General features: G+C 67.5%; 2 protein-coding genes across 2 annotated transcripts in view; both read right to left on the bottom strand.

Annotated features, from left to right (window-relative positions):
• Nucleotides 1–1632: 1632 nt before the first annotated feature.
• On the bottom strand, nucleotides 1633–20385 carry HCFC1 (host cell factor C1). The gene is given in 25 exon segments (XM_049793357.1): nucleotides 1633–2975; nucleotides 5296–5433; nucleotides 5528–5649; nucleotides 5841–6263; nucleotides 7962–8484; nucleotides 9052–9218; nucleotides 9338–10931; nucleotides 11172–11392; nucleotides 11478–11616; nucleotides 11728–11870; nucleotides 11971–12190; nucleotides 12295–12399; nucleotides 13495–13725; nucleotides 13850–14047; nucleotides 14153–14316; nucleotides 15083–15490; nucleotides 16836–17015; nucleotides 17261–17367; nucleotides 17746–17789; nucleotides 17791–17831; nucleotides 17926–18049; nucleotides 18051–18135; nucleotides 18454–18614; nucleotides 18747–18895; nucleotides 20120–20385. Coding segments are annotated over 25 exon segments (6201 nt in total). The 5' UTR covers nucleotides 20331–20385; the 3' UTR covers nucleotides 1633–2672.
• Nucleotides 20386–20455: 70 nt separating this feature from the next.
• The window catches only part of LOC126035176 (plasma membrane calcium-transporting ATPase 3-like), a 15953-nt gene continuing 15919 nt past the window's right edge, over nucleotides 20456–20489 (bottom strand). Inside the window, exon 24 of the mRNA XM_049793322.1 lies at nucleotides 20456–20467. Within this exon, the coding sequence (XP_049649279.1) occupies nucleotides 20456–20467 (12 nt within the window). The remainder of the gene's footprint in view (nucleotides 20468–20489) is intronic.

Raw genomic sequence — 20489 nt, forward strand, 5'->3', positions numbered from 1 at the left:
GGGGGGGGGGGTGTCAGGAGGGGAGAAGGGCGGGGGGGGTGGGGGGGGGCAGAGCTGGGGGATGGGGATGTGGGGCCGGGGGTTGTGGAGCTGAGCGGGGGACCGGGATGCGTCGTTTTGGGGACGGGGACGCGGCGCTTGGGGGGCAAGGATGGGGACAGATTTGGGGACGGGGACGCGTCGTTTTGGGGACAAAGTTGGGGACGGGGACGTGGCACTTGGGGGGCAGAGCCGGGGACGGGGACGCGGCACTTGGGGGGCAAGGATGGGGACAGATTTGGGGACGGGGACGCGTCGTTTTGGGGACAGGGATGCATCACTTGGGGGGCAGATTTGGGGCAGGGACGTGTCATTTTGGGGACAAAGTTGGGGATGGGGACGCGGCACTTGGGGGGCAGAGCTGGGGACAGGGACACGTCAATTGGGGCACAAGGATGGGAACAGATTTGGGGACGGGGACGCGTCGTTTTGGGGACAAAGTTGGGGACGGGGACGTGGCACTTGGGGGGCAGAGCCGGGGACGGGGACGCGGCACTTGGGGGGCAAGGACGGGGACAGATTTGGGGATGGGGACGCGTCATTTTGGGAACAAAGTTGGGGATGGGGATGCATCACTTGGGAGGCAGATCTGGGGACAGATTTGGGGCAGGGACGCATCATTTTGGGGACAAAGTTGGGGACAGGGACGCGTCACTTGGGACACAAGGATGGGGACAGATTTGGGGACGGGGACGCATCGTTTTGGGGACAGGGACGCATCATTTTGGGGACAAAGTTGGGGACGGGGACATGTCACTTGGGGGGCAGAGCCGGGGACAGATTTGGGGCAGGGACGCGTCGTTTTGGGGACAAAGTTGGGGACGGGGACGTGGCACTTGGGGGGCAGAGCTGGGGACGGGGACGCGTCATTTGGGGCGCAGGGATGGGGACAGATTTGGGGACGGGGACGCGTCGTTTTGGGGACAGGGATGCATCACTTGGGGGGCAGATTTGGGGCAGGGACGTGTCATTTTGGGGACAAAGTTGGGGATGGGGACGCGTCACTTGGGGGGCAGAGCTGGGGACAGGGACACGTCAATTGGGGCACAAGGATGGGAACAGATTTGGGGACGGGGACGTGTCATTTTGGGGACGGGGATGCATCACTTGGGGGGCAGATTTGGGGACAGATTTCGGGCAGGGACGTGTCATTTTGGGGACAAAGTTGGGGATGGGGACGCGTCACTTGGGGCACAAGGATGGCGACAGATTTGGGGACGGGGACGCGTCGTTTTGGGGACAGGGATGCATCACTTGGGGGGCAGATTTGGGGACAGATTTGGGGCAGGGACATATTTTGGGGACAAAGTTGGGGATGGGGATGTGTCACTTGGGGGGCAGAGCTGGGGACGGGGACACGTCACTTGGGGCACAAGGATGGGGACAGATTTGGGGACAGGGACATGTCATTTTGGGGACAAAGTTGGGGACGGGGACACATCAGTTGGGGGGCAGAGCCGGGGACAGGGACGTGTCATTTGGGGCGCAAGGACGGGGACAGATTTGGGGATGGGGACGTGTCGTTTTGGGGACAAAGTTGGGGATGGGGACGTGGCACTTGGGGGACAGATTTGTGGACGGGGACATGTCATTTTGGGAACAAAGTTGGGGATGGGGATGCATCACTTGGGAGGCAGATTTGGGGACAGATTTGGGGCAGGGACGCGTCATTTTGGGGACAAAGTTGGGGACGGAAACATGTCGCTTGGGGGGCAGAGCTGGGGACCAGGACACATCATTTGGGGACAAGGATGGGGACAGATTTGGGGACGGGGACCCGTCGTTTTGGGGACAAAGTTGGGGACGGGGACGTGGCACTTGGGGCAGAGCTGGGGACAGATTTGGGGACGGGGACGCGTCGTTTTGGGGACAGGGATGCGTCACTTGGCGGGCAGAGCCGGGGACAGATTTGGGGCAGGGACGCGTCGTTTTGGGGACAAAGTTGGGGACAGGGACGCGTCACTTGGGACACAAGGATGGGGACAGATTTGGGGACGGGGACGCGTCGCTTTGGGGACAAAGTTGGGGACGGGGACGTGGCACTTGGGGCAGAGCTGGGGACAGATTTGGGGACGGGGACGCATCGTTTTGGGAACAAAGTTGGGGATGGGGATGCATCACTTGGGAGGCAGATTTGGGGACAGATTTGGGGCAGGGACGCATCATTTTGGGGACAAAGTTGGGGACAGGGACGCGTCACTTGGGACACAAGGATGGGGACAGATTTGGGGACGGGGACGCGTCGTTTTGGGGAAAAAGTTGGGGACGGGGACGTGGCACTTGGGGCAGAGCTGGGGACAGATTTGGGGACGGGGACGCATCGTTTTGGGGACAGGGACGCGTCATTTTGGGGACAAAGTTGGGGACGGGGACACGTCACTTGGGACACAAGGATGGGGACAGATTTGGGGACGGGGACGCGTTGTTTTGGGGAAAAAGTTGGGGACAGGGACGTGGCACTTGGGGCAGAGCTGGGGACAAATTTGGGGACGGGGACGCGTCGTTTTGGGGACGGGGACACGTCACTTGGGGGGCAGAGCCGGGGACAGATTTGGGGCAGGGACGCGTCATTTTGGGGACAAAGTTGAGGACGGGGACGCGGCACTTGGGGGGCAGAGCCGGGGCCCAAGGCATCATTCGGAGCCCGAGGCTGCGGCCGGATCTTGGGAGGGGGACGCGTCGTTTCGGGGTCGGCGGGGCGTGGCGCGGGGCGCGGCGCGGGGCGTGGCGCGGGGCGTGGCGCGGCGTACCTTGCTGATCTTGATGGCGCAGGGGGCTCCGGGGAATCCGGGCAGGCAGGTCTTGAAGGCGGAGAGGTCGGAGAAGGGCCCGCGGCCGCAGGCGTTCAGCCCCGCCACGCGGAACTTGTACGCCGTCCCCGGCTGCAGCTCCTGCCGCCGCAGCTGGGAATGGTCCGGGATCGCCGTCCCGTCCTCCTGCGGGGGGGGGGGGGGGGAAACGCCGGGAAAGCCGTGAGGGACAGCGGAGGGGCGCGGGACATCCGTGGGGACATCGGGAAGCTCGTAAGGGACGTCAAGATGCGCGTGAGGGACACCGGAGGGATGTGGGACATCCGTGGGGACATCGGGAAGCTCGTAAGGGACACGGGACATCCATGGGAATATCGGGAAGTTTGTAGGGGACATCAAGACACCCGTGAGGGACACCAGAGGGATGCGGGAGATCCGTGGGGACATTGGGAAGCTCGTAAGGGACGTCAAGATGCCCGTGAGGGACACCGGAGGGATGTGGGACATCAGGAAGCTCGTAAGGGACACGGGACGTCCGTGGGAACATCGGGAAGTTCATAGGGGACATCGAGACACCCGTAAGGGACACCAGAGGGGTGCGGGAGATCCGTGGGGACATCGGGAAGCTCGTAAGGGACATCAAGATGCCCATAAGGGACACCGGAGGGATGTGGGACATCCGTGGGGACGTTGGGAAGTTCGTGGGGACGTACGATGTCCGTGGGGACATCAAGATGCCCGTAAGGGACAGCGGAGGGATGGGGGACATCCGTGGGGACATCGGGAAGCTCGTAAGGGATGTGGGACATCCGTGGGGACATCGGGAAACCCACAGGGACATCAAGATGCCCGTAAAGGACACCGGAGGGATGGGGGACATCCGTGGGGACATCGGGAAGTTCGTGGGGACGTACGATGTCCGTGGGGACATCAAGATGCCCGTAAGGGACACCGGAGAGATGGAGGACATCGGGAAGCTCGTAGGGACATACGATGTCCATGGGGACATCAAGACGCCCGTAAGGGACAGTGGATGGACATGGGACATCCGTGGGGACATCGGGAAGCTCATAAGGGACGTCAAGATGCCCATGAGGGACACCAAAGTGACACCGGAGGGATGTGCGACATCCGTGGGGACATCGGGAAGTTCGTGAGGACGTACGATGTCCGTGGGGACATCAAGATGCCCGTAAGGGACAGCGGAGGGATGGGGGACATCCGTGGGGACGTACGATGTCCGTGGGGACATCAAGACGCCCGTAAGGGACAGTGGATGGACGTGGGACATCCGTGGGGACATCAAGAAGCTCAAAAGGGACAGCGGAGGGACGCCGGACATCTGTGGGGACACTAGAAAGCCCGTAAGGGACATAGGCTGTCCACGGGGACATCAAGATGCCCGTAAAGGACACGGGATACCCGTGAGGACACCAGGACACTCGGGAGGGACATGGGAAGAACATGGGACACCCGTGGGGACACGGGAAGGACATGGGACACTGGGACACTCGGGAGGGACATGGGAAGAACATGGGACACCTGTGGGGATACCAGGACACTCAGGAAAGACATGGGAAGGACATGGGACACCCGTGGGGACACGGGAAGGACATGGGACACCTGTGGGGATACCAGGACACTCAGGAGGGACATGGGAAGGACATGGGACACATGTGGGGACACGGGAAGGACATGGGACACCTGTGGGGATACCAGGACACTCAGGAAAGACATGGGAAGGACATGGGACACCTGTGGGGACACCAGGACACTCAGGAAAGACATAGGAAGGACATGGGACACCCGTGGGGACACGGGAAGGACATGGGACACCCGTGGGGACACCAGGACACTCAGGAAAGACATAGGAAGGACATGGGACACTCGGGAGGGACATGGGAAGAACATGGGACACCCGTGGGGACACCGGGACACTCGGGAGGGACATGGGAAGAACATGGGACACATGTGGGGACACGGGAAGGACATGGGACACCCGTGGGAACACCGGGACACTCGTAAGGGACGTGGGACACCCGTGGGGACACAGGAGGGACACGCAATGCCCATGGGGACAGCAGGACACTCGGAAGGGACATGGGAAGAACATGGGACACCTGTGGGGACACCAGGACACTCGGGAGGGACATGGGAGGGACACGGGAAGGACACGGGACACCTGTGGGGACATGGGACGGACACACGATGCCCATGGGGACAGCAGGACACTCATAAGGGACACGGGACACCCATGGGGACACCAGGACACTCGGGAGGGACACGGGAGGAACATGGAACGGACACGGGACACCTGTGGGGACACGGGAAGAACACGGGACACCCACGGGGACACCAAGACCCCCCCCGAAGGACATCAGGAAGCCCCCGAGGGACACGAGGACGTCCACGTCAGACAACCGAGGGAGGAAAAAGACCCCCGGGGACACCGAGGGTGGTCCTGGGGGGGACACACGCCACGGGGGGGGGGGACACACAGACTCACGTCGGCGGGGGGAGCGTCCTCGGGCGGGAGGAAGTAGTGCGTCACCATCATGGTGGTGCCCTTGATGACGCCCACGTCAAACCACTGGTTCTCCTTCTTGGCCAACACCTTGGGGGGCTGCGCCGCGGGGTCCGGCTTCTAAAGGGGGGGTCAGCAGGAGAGGGGAGGTCAGCAGGAGAGGGGGGGGCAGCAGGGGATGCTCCCCCCGCCCCCCCCAGGACCCCCAACTCACCACCACCGGGGCGGTCTCGATGCCGTTGGCCACCTCGGCCAGAGCGGTGGCCGCCTGCAGCTTGGCCGGGCTGGGGCCCACCACGGGCGGGGGGGCCACGAAGGCGCTGGAGGGGGCCAGGCCTGCGGGGAAAAAACAATTTAGTATTATTATTTTTTTTTTTTTGGGGGGGGGGGGGGTGTCATTTAGGAGACCCCAAAGATACCCCCGCTTCCTCCAGCCATCCAGGGGGGCCCGTGTGTGTCCCCCCCGCCCCCCCCCATCTCCCCACGGGGACCCCCAAGGTGCTGGGTGCCCCCCGTCCCAGTCTCACCGTCGGCGGGGGGGGGCAGGAGGCCGGCGGGGGGGCCGGCGGGGGGACCGAGCTCCCCCAGCCCGTTAGCGTCGGCGGCCGGGTCGTTGAGGCTGTCGGCGGGGGCCAGGGCTTCGGTGGGGAGATGCGGCGGAGGAGGAGGAGGAGGAGGAGGAGGAGGAGCGGGGGGAGCCGGGGGGGTCGGGGTTGGGGGAGCCGTCGGGGTTTGGGGGGCCGGGGGGGCGGCGGTGACGGCGGGGGGGGGCGCGGGGGGAGCGACGGTGGCTTCTTGGAGCTGCTGCTGCTGGACCAGGGCGGCCAGCTCCTGCTGCGTCAGCACGATGGGGATGGCCCCCCCCGGCCCCTCCGGCCCCTCCGGTCCAAGGGGACCCAATTCGGGGGGGCCCCCCCCGGGTTCCCCGCTCTCCAGGGGCTCCGCTGCACCTGGGGGGGGGGAGACGGGAAGGTCAAGGTGGGGGGGGGACCCCTGTGTGGGTGGCGTCCCCCTGCCTTGGGGACGTGACAGCAGGATGGGGATGGGGCTACTGGGGGGGGGGGGGGCACCCTAAATTTGGGACCAGGAGCACCCCCACCCCTCTGGGGCCACCCCCCCCATGGGGCCACCACTGCTACGAGACTGAGACCACCACCCCTATGGGACCGGGGCCACCATCACCACGGGGTGGCCACCACGACCATGGGGTGGCCACCATGACCACGGCAGGGCCACCACTATGGGCTCAGGACCACCATCGCCGTGGGGTGACCACCAAGACCATGACATCGGGGTGACCACCCCTATGGGATCTGGACCACCATGAGCATGGGGCCACCACGATGAGCATGGGGCCACCACGATGAGCATGGGGCCACCACGATGACCATGGGGCCGCCACCATGACCATGGGGCCGCCACCATGACCATGGGGCCGCCACCATGACCATGGGGCCGCCACTCCTATGGGACCAGGGCCACCAGGGTCAGCATGAGCATGAGACCACCATGACCATGGGACCGGGGCCACCGGGGCCACCATGATCATGACCATAGAGCCACGACCCTGATGGGACTGGGGCCACCATGAAGCCACCATGACTATGGGGAAGCCACCGTGGCTGTGACCACGGGGCCACCACCCCGATAGGACTAGGGCCACCAGGAAGCCACCATGACCATGAGGCCGGGGCCATGACCATGATCGTGGGGCCACCACCGTGACCATGCGACTGCGGGCACCAGGAAGCCACCATGACTATGGGGAAGCTACCGTGACCATGAGGCCACCACCATGACCGTAGGGCCACCACCCTGATGGGACCGGGGCCACCATGAGGTCACCATGACTATGGGAAAACCACCGTGACCATGATCGTGACCACGACCATGGGGCCACCACCCTGATAGGACTGGGGGCACCATGAAGCCACAATATGAGGAAGCCACCGTGACCGTGACCATGGGGCCACCACCGTGACCATGGGGCCACCACCCTGATGGGACTGTGGGCACCATGACTATGGGGAAGCCACCATGACCATCACCATGGGGCCACCATGACCATGACTATGGGGAAGCCACCATGACCATCACCATGACGCCACCATGACCACGACCACGGGGCCACCATGACCATGACACCACCATGACCACGACCACGGGGCCACCATGACCATGACACCACCATGACCACGACCACGGGGCCACCATGACCATGACACCACCATGACCACGACCACGGGGCCACCATGACCATGACACCACCATGACCACGACCACGGGGCCACCATGACCATGACACCACCATGACCACGACCACGGGGCCACCATGACCATGACACCACCATGACCACGACCACGGGGCCACCATGACCATGACACCACCATGACCACGACCACGGGGCCACCATGACCATGACACCACCATGACCACGACCACGGGGCCACCATGACCATGACACCACCATGACCACGACCATGGGGCCACCATCACCACGACCACGGGGCCACCACGACCACGACCACGGGGCCACCACGACCACGACCACGGGGCCACCACGACCACGACCATGACCACGGGGCCACCACCCAAATGGGACCCCCCCGTCCCAAAACGTGCCGCCGTCCCCCCCGCGGGCGCTCACCCATGACGGCCTGCTGGGCCGCCTGCAGCACGGCCTGGATGGCCAACGCCTGGGCTTCCTCGGTGGCCGCCGCCTGCGCCGCCGCCTCCGCCGCCGCCGTCACCGCCAGCTCCTCGGGGGTCAGCCCCGTCACCACCAGCGCCGGGGGGGGCCGCCCCCCCCGGAGGAGCCCCCCAGGGGAGCTTCCGCCATCAATTCGGGGGGAAGACCCAGACCCTCCGCTTCGCCCCCGCCCGTGCCGCCGCCGCCGGGGGGGCCGGGGGGCAGCACCACCACCGCCAGCGGCTCCGGCGAGCCGGGGGGGGCCGACGTCGCGGTTGACGTGGCGGCGGCGGTGGTGGTGGTGGGGGGGGGGTGGAGGAGGAGGAGGAGGGGGGGCCGGGGGGGTGGTGGCGGCGGCGGGGGCCGGCGGGGGGGTGGCGGAGGGGGGCTCAGGGGGCGGCTGGGGGTCCCCGGCGGTGGCGGCGGCGGTGCTGGGGGGCTCGGGGGGTGCCGGGGGGGGCTCCGTCAGTGATGAGATGCTCTGGGGGGGCAGGAGAGGAGGTTGGGGGGTGGGAAATGAGGCCCCCCCATGCAAAGACCCTCCCAGATGGGGGCCCTTGGTGCCCCCCCCCAGTCCCCAAAGCCATCTCAAGGTCACTTGTGCCCCCCCCAGTGTCCCCAAAGCCCCCCCCTCAGCTCTTAAAAGCCCCCCCATCCTATCCCCATGCCCCCCAGGCCCTTAATGCCCCCCAATAGTGTCCAAAAGCCCCCCCCAGACTTTAATACCCCCCTACAGTGTCCCCAAAGCCCCCCCCAGCTCTTAATGCCCACCCATAGTGTCGCCAAAGCCCCCCCATCCTGTCCCCATGCCCCCCATAGTGTCCAAAAGCCCCCCCCAGACTTTAATACCCCTCCTATAGCGTCCCCAAAGCCCCCCCATAGCTCTTAGTGCCCCCCATAGTGTCCCCAAAGCCCCCCCCAGGTCTAACTGCCCCCCCATCCCATCCCCATCCCCCTTAATGCCCCCCCCAGCGTCCCCAAAGCCCCCTTCATAGTCCTTAATCTCCCCCCCGTGGCTCTCCAAGCCCCCCCCCGGTTCCCTTCTCACCGGGACGGCGGGCCCCGGTGCCGGCGTCGACTGGGTGACGGTGGTGACGGCCCGGGGGGGCTGGGGGGTCCCGGTGACGCTGGGGCCGGGGCTGGGGGTACCGGGGGGAGCCCCCTCACCCGGGGGGGGTTCCGGCTCTCCCTGCCCGTTGGCAGCCGGCGGCGGGTCTGCGAGGAGAAGGAGGGGGAGGGGGGGGGAACACACGACACGTGAGTGGGGTGAGCCCCCCTCCCCGTCCCCCAAAATCCCCCCCCCCGGGGGGAACGCGGCCCCCCCGCGGTGTCACCTTGGTTGGCGCCCATGCTGGAGGTGACGGTGGTGGCCGTGTGGGTCGTCCCCGTCTCGTGGGTCTCGCAGGGGGGGTTGGAGCAGCCGTGGGGGGGCAGGGGGCTGGGGGGGGCCTCGGGGAGCGACGGGGGGGCCCCCTCGGTCGGCGTCATGGTGGTGCCGGTAGCCGTCGTCTGGTGGGTCTCGCAGGGGGGGGAGCCCTGCTCCGGACCCCCGCCGGTGCCGGCCGTGGCCGTGGTGGCCGTGTTGGTCGTCCCCGTCTCGTGGGTCTCGCAGGGGGGGTTGGCGCAGGGACGGGACGCGCCGGCGGCGCCCGTCTCGCAGGGTCTCGAGCCCGCGGCCGTGGTGGTGGTGGCCGTGTTGGTCGTGCCCGTCTCGTGGGTCTCGCAGGGGGGGTTGGAACACGGTCGCGACGCCGCGACGGTCGTCCCCGTCTCGTGGGTCTCACGCGGTGGGTCGGAGCACAGTCTGGAGGAGGCGGCGGCGGTCGCCGCCGGGGTAGTCGTCCCCGTCTCGCGGCTCTCGCGCAGGGGGTCGGAGCGCGGCCGCGCCGCCGCCGTGGTGGTGGTGGCCGTGTTGGTCGTCCCCGTCTCGTGGGTTTCGCAAGGCGGGTTGGAACACGGTCGCGACGCCAACGCCGCGGCGGCCGTCCCCGTCTCGCGGGCTCTCGTCCCCGCCGCCGTGGTGGTGGTGGCCGTGTTGGTCGTCCCCGTCTCGTGGGTTTCGCAGGGCGGGTTGGAACACGGTCGCGACGCCAACGCCGCGGCGGTCGTCCCCGTCTCCTGGCTCTCGCCGGCCGGGCCGGAGGACGCCCACGGCGCCGCGTCGGGCGGGCGGTGGGTTTGGCACGGCTGGCTTTCCTCCGCCGTCCGGTCCCCGTGGGCGCGGGGGACGGCGGCGGCGGCCGTCGACACGGTGGTGCCGGCGGTCTGCTGGGTTTGGCACGTGGCGCCGGGCGGCTCCGCCGGCCCCCGGGGCTGGCAGGAGCGGGCGGTGGTGGGGGTGCTGGTGGTGCCGGTCTCGTGGGTCTCGCAGGGGGGGTTGGCGCAGGGCCGGGGGCCGGCGGGGGCTTCCCGGCAAACCCGCGGCGTCATGGTGGTGCCGGTGGCGGCCGTCTGCTGGGTAGGGCAGGGGACGCCGGGCCGAGCGTCGGCGCAGAGGCGGGCGCCGGCGGCGGTGGGGGTGTTGGTGGTGCCGGTCTCGTGGGTCTCGCAGGGGGGGTTGGAGCAGACGCGGACCACGCCGCCGGCGGCGGCGGCGGCGCCGGGGGGCAGCGCCCCCCCCTCGGCCCCCTCGCAGACCAGCTGGAGCTGGGGGGCCGGCGCCAGCCCCCCGCCGACGTTGGCCACCAGGCTGGTGGTGGGGGTGTTGGTGGTGCCGGTCTCGTGGGTCTCGCAGGGGGGGTTGGAGCAGACCAGGGTGACGGTGCCGGCCCCCCCCTCGGCCTGGCCGGATTCGGGGAGGGGGCCGGCGGCCGCCGGCTGCTCGGTGGTGGGAGAAGCCAAAATGGAGACGGGGAGATCGTGGACCGGCTGCGCCTCCACCCCGCTGGGCGTCGTGATCAGCGTCACCTGCGTGGGCTGCGACACGGGCTGCCGCCCCCCCACACACCGCCGCGCGTCACCGGGGGGGTGCCGGGGACGGCGGGGATCTCCCCCCCGCCCTCCAGCCACGGCCCGCGGCCCCCCCAAATCCGTAGGCGCTCCCCACCGCCTCCCGCCATCCGTGCCAAAACGGGGGGCTCACGGCGAGTCCCGCTCCCGCGCCGTCCCCGCGTCCCATCCCCCCCCGACATCCCGGTGACCGTCGCGTCCCAGGGGACGGCGCCGTACCTGCATGGTGATGGTGGGGGTGCCGAGCCCGCCGGCGGCCGTCATGGTGGTCTGGGCGGCCGAAACGGTGATGGCGGCGGGGTTGATGACCTGGCTGGAGAGTGTGGCGATGGTTCCCAGCGTGGTGATGGGGGTGGCCAGCGAAGCGGTGGCACTGTGGCCCCCGGCCCCCGCCAGGCTGGTCGATACCGTGCCCGTCACCGTCCCCAGCGTGGTGACGCCTGCGGGAGGAGACCGAGGACGGCGTCGGCGCCTGCCGAAAACTTCACCGGGCCCCTCTAGCGGCGCGGCGACGCCGACGCTTACCCGTGGTCCCCTTGACCACCAGCGTGGTGACGGTGGGTTTGACGGCCGAGACGGTGACCGGCGTCACCAGGCGGACGCCGCCCATGGGCACGGTGCGCAGGATGGTGCCCGGTTGCCCGGGGGCTCCCTTAAGGACCACCTGGGAGAGAAAGAGGGACAGGAGGTGAGCGCGGGGGGGCTCAGGGGACCCGGAAAGCAGGCGCGGGGGTCCCGAGGGACGTGCCACCCCTCGCCCGCCGTCGGTTTTTACCTGCGTCACGCCTTGCTGGCCGTGGCCGGTGGCCAGTTTGGGGACGGCGGTGATGATTTTGGCGGGGGTGCCGGTGCCCGACGTCATGACCTTGGTGGTGATGATGGTGATGGGCGATTTGATGCCGGGGCTGCTGGTGACGCCTGGTCGAGGGGTTGGGGGGGGGGACACGGACGGACACACGGGTCAGGGATGCCGAGGAAATGCCGTCGCCCCCCCACACCGCGGCGTCCCGGCGCTCACCGGTGGCTCCCGACTGGGTGATGATGGCGGACATGGGGATGGTTTTGATGATGGTGGTGGTGCCGGGTTTGGTGGTGCTGGGGGAGACGCTGCTGATCCCCAAAATGGTGGGTTTGGCCCCCCCCGCCCCGGCCTGCGTCGTCGTTAGGATGGTGGTGGGTTTCCCGTCTCCCGACGTCACCAGCTTCAGGATGGTCCCCGCCGGCAGCGGGCCCTTCGTCTGCAACGGGGTGGGGGTGGGGGGGCGGCAGTCAGCAAGGGGGTCCTGGGGGGGCTCGGGGACAAGGTTTGGGGTGGGGGGGGGGGACGGACACAAACGCTCACCTGGATGATCTGGGTGACGGGGCCGGTGGACGCCTGTCCGGTCACCGCCGAGGTTTGCACCGGTTTGGTCTGCACCACCGACATCACCTTGCCCAGGTTAGAGATCTGGGAAGGGGGGGGGGGGGGAGAGTCAGGGGGTGAGTGACCCCCCCCCCAGCACTCAAAGGGGAGCGCTGGGGGGGTCGGTGACCCCCCAGGAACCCCACGTCCCCCAAATCGGTGGTATACAGGAGTGAAGTGACTCCCAGGACCTCCGCAAGTGGAGCGTTTCGGGGGTCAGTGACCCCGCGGGGCTCCTGGGGTGGTACTGGGGGGGGCAGTGACCCCCCCCAGGATCCCGTGACCTCCAAAACGGAGGTATTTAGGGGTTAGGTGACCCCCATTCAGGACCCCTGAGGGGCATTAGGGGGGTCAGTCACCTCCCCAGGACCCCTGGCTCCTCCAAAGCCAGTGTTTATGGGCTCAGTGCCCCCCCCCCAAAAAATCCCAGGTGTTTATGGGCTCAGTGCCCCCCAGGACCCCCAGCTCCCCCAAACCCAGGGTGTTCAGGGGCTCAGTGCCCCCCAGGACCCCCAACTCCCCCAAACCCAGGGTGTTTATGGGCTCGATGCCCCCCCCCGGACCCCCAGCTCCCCCAAACCCAGGGTGTTTATGGGCTCAGTGCCCCCCCCAGGACCCCCAACTCCCCCAAAACCAGGGTGTTTATGGGCTCGATGCCCCCCCGGACCCCCAACTCCCCCAAACCCAGGGTGTTTATGGGCTCAGTGCCCCTCCGGACCCCCAACTCCCCCAAATCCCAGGCATTTAGGGGCTCAGTGCCCCCCCCCAGGACCCCCAACTCCCCCAAACCCAGGGTGTTTATGGGCTCGATGCCCCCCCGGACCCCCAACTCCCCCAAACCCAGGGTGTTCAGGGGCTCAGTGCCCCCCAGGACCCCCAACTCCCCCAAACCCAGGGTGTTTATGGGCTCGATGCCCCCCCAGACCCCCAACTCCCCCAAACCCAGGGTGTTCAGGGGCTCGATGCCCCCCCGGACCCCCAACTCCCCCAAACCCAGGGTGTTTATGTGCTCGATGCCCCCCCAGACCCCCAACTCCCCCAAACCCGAGCTGTTTATGGGCTCAGCCCCCCCCAGGACCAGATTTTGGGGGGCTAACCCCATAGATGTGTATGTGGGGGGGGGGGGGGGGTCTCACTCACCAGGGCGCTGCCCCCGGGGACGGAGATGGGGCTCTTGACGAGGGTGATGGTCTTGGTGACGCCGCCCACCACGGTGGTCATCACCTGCGCCTGCTGGGCCACCGTCACCGTCCCCGACTTGTGGACGGTGATGATGGGGCGCGTGGCCGCGTTGGTGGCGGGGGCCGCCCCCCCCGCCGTGCCCACCTGGGCCGCCGCCGTCTTCAGCATCCGGGTGGCCGGGTTGCTGACCTGCGCAGCGGTGAGACAAAACGGGGAAAAAATTTACAAAAAAAAAATTTAAAAAAAAGAGTGGGGATCTCTCTCGGACTCCACACGGAAGCGCCGTCGCGGTGACGCCGTCGCGGCGGCTTACCATGACGGGTGAAGAGGCCACCTTGACGGTGGCCGGCAGCGTGGTGGTGCCGGGAGAGACGGCCACCGTCTTGACGATGGTGGCACCGGCGGGGACGCTGAGCACCGTGGGGGCCGAAGCCGGGGGAATTTTTTGGGTGGCGGCGGCCGCCGCCGCCAACGCCGCCATGCCGCTCATCTGGGGGCTGCTGCCGATCACCTGGAGATGGGGGGGGGACACGGATGACAAGAGGGGTGACCGGGGGTCCTCGTGTTTGTGTGTGTGTGTCCCCCCGAGGTCCTCGCCCCCCCGCCGCGGTCTCACCGTGCCCTGGGGGCTCTGGGTCGGCACCACCATGCGGACGCCGGCGGGCAGGGACGTCACCGTCACCGGGGCTTTGCCGGGTTGGCCGGCCGAGCGCACCGTCACCAGGGGGGGTCCCGCCGTCGCCGCCGGGGGACCCGTCACCTTCAGCACCGCCGGGACGCCTGGCGGGGGGGGGGGAGATGGGGGGGGTCAGCGCAGACCCTGTCGTGCGGCCCCCCCCAGCCCCTCCCCGTCCCCGCAAAACCCCCGTCCTCCCCCAACTCCTCCTCCTCCTCCTCGCCGTACCCACCCCCAGTCCCTCCAGTGTCCCCCCCGTGCCCCCATAACCCCACACCCCCCATGTCCCCCCATCCCTTTTACCCCCTCCCCACCCCTCCTGTGACCCCACATCCTTTATAAGCCCCCCCCCCGTCCCCATATCCCCCCCAGCCCTTTGTCCCCCGTACCCCCCATCCCTCCTACGACCCCCCCTCCCCCATAAGCCTCCCCATGCCCTAACATCCCACGGACCCCCCCACGTCCCCCCAATATCCCCCCATCCCTTTTACCCCCTCCCCACCTCTCCTGTGACCCCACATCCTTTATAAGCCCCCCCGTCCCCATATCCCCCCCAGCCCTTTGTCCCCCGTACCCCCCATCCCTCCTACGACCCCCCCTCCCCCATAAGCCTCCCCATGCCCTAACATCCCACGGACCCCCCCACGTCCCCCCAATATCCCCCCATCCCTTTATCCCCCTCCCCATCCCTCCTGTGACCCCACATCGCCCGTAAGCCCCCCCATATCCCCCATCCCTTTATCCCCCTCCCTCCTACGACCCCACCTCCCCCCATAAACCTCCCCACATCGACCCCCCCGGTGTCCCAACGTCCCCTGGACCCGCCCCACGTCCCCATATCCCCCCCCAAAATCCCCCTCCCCAGCTCACCGGGGGCCCGTGCGGCGGCAGCAGCGGCCCCGCTCAGGGGGGCGGCCGGGGGTCCGGCGGGCAGCACCTGCAGCGCGGTGGTGGGGGGCGCGGCGGGGGCCGGGGGCGCCGCCGCCGCCGCCGCCGGAGCCGGTGGCGGCGGCGGCGGCAGCAGGGTCAGTCCGACGGGTCCGAGGGTTTGGGGGGCCGTCGGGGGTCCGGGAGCGGCGGCGGCGGGCGCGGGGCTTTTGGGGGGGTTGGCGGGGACGGAGGGGACGGGGGCGGGCGCGGGGGAGGCGGCGGCGGGGATCTCGTACTTCTGCAGCTGCAGCAGGTAGGAGTCGGCGGTGGGCACCGGCCCCCAGCTCACCTCCAGCGACGTGGTGTTGGCGCGCACCAGCTGCACCCGCGCCGGCGCCGGCGGGCGCTCTGCGGGGGGGACAGGGTGTTAAAGGGGGGGGGCGGACGCGGGAGGGAAAGTTGGGGACACCCGGGATGGTCCTAGGTCCCTCTGGGATAAGCCGGTTGCTGTCCTGGGATCCCCTGCCAAGATCCCGTGGGACACCCCAGTTCCTGTCCTGGGGCGCTCCGCAGCCCCGGGACGGACCTGGGATCCCCCAGAATCCCCCAAAAGACATCCCAGACCCCATCCCAGGGTGTCCCGTGGCTTCAGGACGGACCTGGGAACCCCCAGAATCCCCCAAAAGACATCCCAGACCCCATCCCAGGGTGTCCCGTGGCTTCAGGACGGACCTGGGGACCCCCAGAATCCCCCAAAAGACATCCCAGACCCCATCCCAGGGTGTCCCGTGGCTTCAGGACGGACCTGGGGACACCCAGAATCCCCCAAAAAAACATCCCAGACCCCATCCCAGGGTGTCCCGTGGCTTCAGGATGGACCTAGGGACCCCCAGAATCCCCCAAAAAAACATCCCAGACCCCATCCCAGGGTGTCCCGTGGCTTCAGGACGGACCTGGGGACCCCCAGAATCCCCCAAAAGACATCCCAGACCCCATCCCAGGGTGTCCCGTGGCTTCAGGACGGACCTGGGGACCCCCAGAATTCCCCAAAAGACATCCCAGACCCCATCCCAGGGTGTCCCGTGGCTTCAGGACAGACCTGGGAACCCCCAAACACTCCTAGATTCCCTAGGGGACACCCCAAACCCCATCCCACGGTACCCCACGGCTTTCGGATGGACCTGGGGACAGCCAGGACAGACCTAGAGATCCTCAAAACCTCGTGGGACATCCGAGACCCCATCCCAGGGTGCCCCATGGCTTCAGGACCTGGGGACCCCCAGGACACTCCTAGGTTCCCTGCGGGACACCCCAGACTCCATTCCAGGGTACCCCATGGCTATGGGATGCACCTGGGGACAGCCAGGACAGATCTGGAGATCCACAAGATCCCGTGGGACATCCCAGACCCCCTCCCAGGATACCCCACAGCTTTGGGAAGGACCTGCAAACAACCAGGACAGGTCTGCAGGCTGCCAAGATCCCATAAAACAACCCCGACCTCATCCTCGAGCACCCCACACCTGCAAGACGGAATTGAAGACCCCTAAAATGGATCTGGGGATCCCCAAAATCCCATAGGACGCCCCAGTCCCCATCCCGTGGTCCCCTGTGGTTCTGGGACGGACCTAGGGACGCCCCCGTCCCCATTCTTGGGACACCCTGTGGCACCGGGACACACCTGAGGACCCCCAGGACGCCCCAAGATCCCAGGGAGACACCCCTCCGATGCCAAGACCCCCCCCAAACTCACCGGTCTCGAGGTACCAGAGATCCTTACAGCAGACCTGGTTGTTCCAAGCTTTGCGGTAGCCGTCCCGGCCGCTCCAGATGTAGAGGCGGGTGGTGATGGCCACCGCGCAGTGACCGGCCCGTGCCCGCGGCACGTTGTCCTCCAGCGTGTCCATCAGGATGGGCTCCCACGCCATGGAATCTGGGTCGGGGGGGGGGGGGGGGGGGGCGAGATTCGGGGCAGCGTGACAAAATATTTGGGGAAAAAACAAGGGGTTTGGGGGAACGTTGGCTGGGTTGAGAGAGATTTGGGGAATCTCAGGGAAGTTTGGGGGTCTCGGGGGGAAGCTTGGGGAGGGGTTGACCATCTGGGGAAGCTCAGGGAGAGATTTGGGGGTCTCGGGGAGAGACCCGAAGGTCTCACGGAGGGGTCTGGGGGTCCCTTACCCAGGTTGAGGCAGGCCAGGGTGTTGGTGCACTTCCACTCCTTCTCGTGCGTGGCCACCTTCACGTCGTCCATGACGAGGGGCACCCAGCCCCCAAACACGTACATCCTTGAGGGGGGGGGACACACACACGATGCGGGGGTCAAGGGGGGTCTGGGGGACCACCCATGGCATCCCTGGGGTGGGTGGGGGACCCTCTCGTTAATTAAAACCTTAAAAACACTCAAATAGGGACTCTAAAACGTTAAGGGATGTGCGTAGAGAGCTGGGGGGGGTCAAGGGGGTGCAGGACGCATGTAATTACACAATATTAATCGCAGCTCCTTTCTTAACGGGGCCGAGCGAGACCCCAAAACCACCCCAGTGCGCCTATAGGAAGGTTGAAGACCCCCCCCATGTCCTCTCCCGGGGACAAGACGGGGGTGAAGGGAACTTGGGGGACCCCCAGGACCGTCGTTTTGGGGGGGCACGGAACCCCCGACTCACTTGTTGCCGATGGTGGTGGCGGAGTGAAGGCTGCGGGGCAGGGGGGGCCACCCCGCTCAGGCTGGGCTTGTTCCAGGTCAGCGTCTCTGCCGGCGCCCCGAAACAACGACAAGTGATCAAATTGCCCCCCCCCCTAAAATAAAACAGCCCCCCACCGCCCCACATCTCACCCCGCCTCACCGATATCGAGGGTCCAGAGGTCTCCGAGGCGGCAGCCGCTCATTCCGCCGTAGATGACGAGCTTGGATTTGCGGCTCTCCCGCTCGGTGTAGACGACGGCCGTGTGGGATTCCCGGGGGGGGGGGCAGCACCCCGTAAGTGATGGGGATGTCCCAGGCCACCACCCCCGAGCCCGGCCGCAGCTCCAGGATGTACAGATCGTTTAGGTACCTGCGATGGAAAAGGAAAATATTCCTTGTCAGACGAACGAGCAGCTGAGGGGGGCCGGGACACCCCTAAAAAGGACCCGGGGGTCTTGGGTGTCACCCGTGCCCCCCCCCCAAGCACCCAGGGGGTCCCAGGACCCCCCCAAAACCCATCTAAAATATCCTTAGTATTAATCGCCGCCCCCCACAAGATACCCAGACGTGCACAGCATCCCTGCGACCCCCCCAAAAAGCATCCGGGATGTCCCCGGTGTCGCCCCCCCACACACCTTGAGGCACCCAAGGGGTCCCCACGCCCCCCCCCCCCCCCCCCCGGCAGTACCTGGGGATGTTGTTTTTGGGGTCCTCGCTGTCGTTGGCCAGCCCCCCGAAGAGGTAACACTTGTTGCCCACCAAGGAGAAGCTGTGACCCAGGCGGGGGCAGGGGGGGGGCCCGTTTTTGGGGGTCTTCGCCTTCAACCGCTTCCACTCCCACCGACTAGCCTGGAAAAAAATGGGGGGGGACGGACAGATATAGAGAACTCAGGTGTCCAGAAAGAGAACCCAGGGGGACCCTTTGCCCCAAAAATACAGCCCCCCCCACCCCCAAAACGCAGCCCCCCGCCGGGGGGGTACCTGGAGCTCGTAGAGGTCGTTGCTGTACTTGCCGTACTCCACCATGCCCCCGAAAACGAGGAGGCGGGTGCCGTCGCAAACGAAGCCGTAGGCGGCACAGCCGGGGGGGATGTCCCCCCGCACCGCCGGGATGAACCACTGGTTGGTGGCTGCGGAAGGGGGGGGGGGGACACAAAAAAAAAAAAAAAAAAGATTTAGGAAGGATGGTCAGCTAGGTAAGGACCCCCCCTTACCCGTGCGGGGAAGGCAAAGGGTTAATTTGGGGGCCCCAGGGTACCCTGGGATGCTGGAGGACCCCCCCCCCTCAAATCTGTGCCCATGGTAATCAAGGGAGGAGGGGAGAGAGGGGGGTGACCCCCCCCCCAGCACACCAGGGACCCTACAGACCCTCTCAAGCCCCCCAAAACAACGTGGGGACCCCTCACCACAGCAGCCCCCCCCCCCCCCGACACCCCACGGGGACCCCCCCTGTCCAGGGAGCCCCCTCAGGACCCCCCCCAGACCCCAAGAGCCCCCCCCCTCCGACCTACCCCATCCTGCAGAGACCCCCAGCCCCCAAAGCGATGCCCCCACCCCACGCAGGGACCCCCAGACCCCACGGTGACGCTCCAACCCCCCCCCAAACCCCCCCCCAGACCCCCCCAGGGGGGTACCCCAAACCACACAGGCCCCCCCCCAGACCCCCAAGAGCCCCCCCTCTGACCTACCCCATGCCACACAGAGACCCCCAGACCCCACGGTGACGCTCCAACCCCCCCCAAAGACCCCCAGACCCCCCCCAGGGGGGTACCCCAAACCACACAGGCCCCCCCCCCAGACCCCAAGAGCCCCCCCTCTGACCTACCCCATGCCACACAGAGACCCCCAGACCCCACGGTGACGCTCCAACCCCCCCCAAAGACCCCCAGACCCCCCCAGGGGGGTACCCCAAACCACATAGCCCCCCCCCCCAGACCCCAAGAGCCCCCCCCGTCCGACCTACCCCATGCCACACAGAGACCCCCAGACCCCACGGTGACGCTCCAGCCCCCCCCAAAGACCCCCAGACCCCCCCAGGGGGGTACCCCAAACCACACAGGACCCCCCCCAGACCCCAAGAGCCCCCCCTCCGACCTACCCCATGCCCACCAACCCCACGCAGTGACCCCCCAGACCCCACGGTGACGCTCCAGCCCCCCCCAAAGACCCCCAGACCCCCCCAGGGGGGTACCCCAAACCACACAGGACCCCCCCCCAGACCCCCAGAGCCCCCCCCGTCCGACCTACCCCATGCCGCACAGAGACCCCCAGACCCCACGGTGACGCTCCAACCCCCCCAAAGACCCCCAGATCCGCCCCCCCGAGTTGTCGTGTCCCCCCCCCGGGGGTCTCACCGGTGTTGTAGACGTGCAGCTCGTCGACGATGCCCTCGTTACCGCCGCCGAAGACGACGATCAGCTCCTTGATGGCGACGGCGCGGTGGCCGTGCCGGGGCCGGGGGACGGGCCCCGACCAGCCCACCACCCGCTTCCAGCGGGGCTGCAACGCCGGGGGGGCCGGGGTGCCCCGCTGAGGGGAGCCCCCCCCCGGGGCCGGGGCCGCCATCCGCCCCCTCTGCCTCTCCTGCAAGGGTGGAAGGGGGGGGGATTTGGGGGTCAGGGGGGGTGAATCGCCCCCAAAGCCCCTAAATTTGGCGTTTGCCATAACACATCAACCCCCTCCCCGGCTGCCTAATTAACCAGCTGCATAATTGCCCCCCCCCCA

This window comes from Accipiter gentilis, chromosome 38 (assembly GCF_929443795.1).
Source record: "Accipiter gentilis chromosome 38, bAccGen1.1, whole genome shotgun sequence".
NCBI classification, from domain to species: Eukaryota; Metazoa; Chordata; class Aves; order Accipitriformes; family Accipitridae; genus Astur; species Astur gentilis.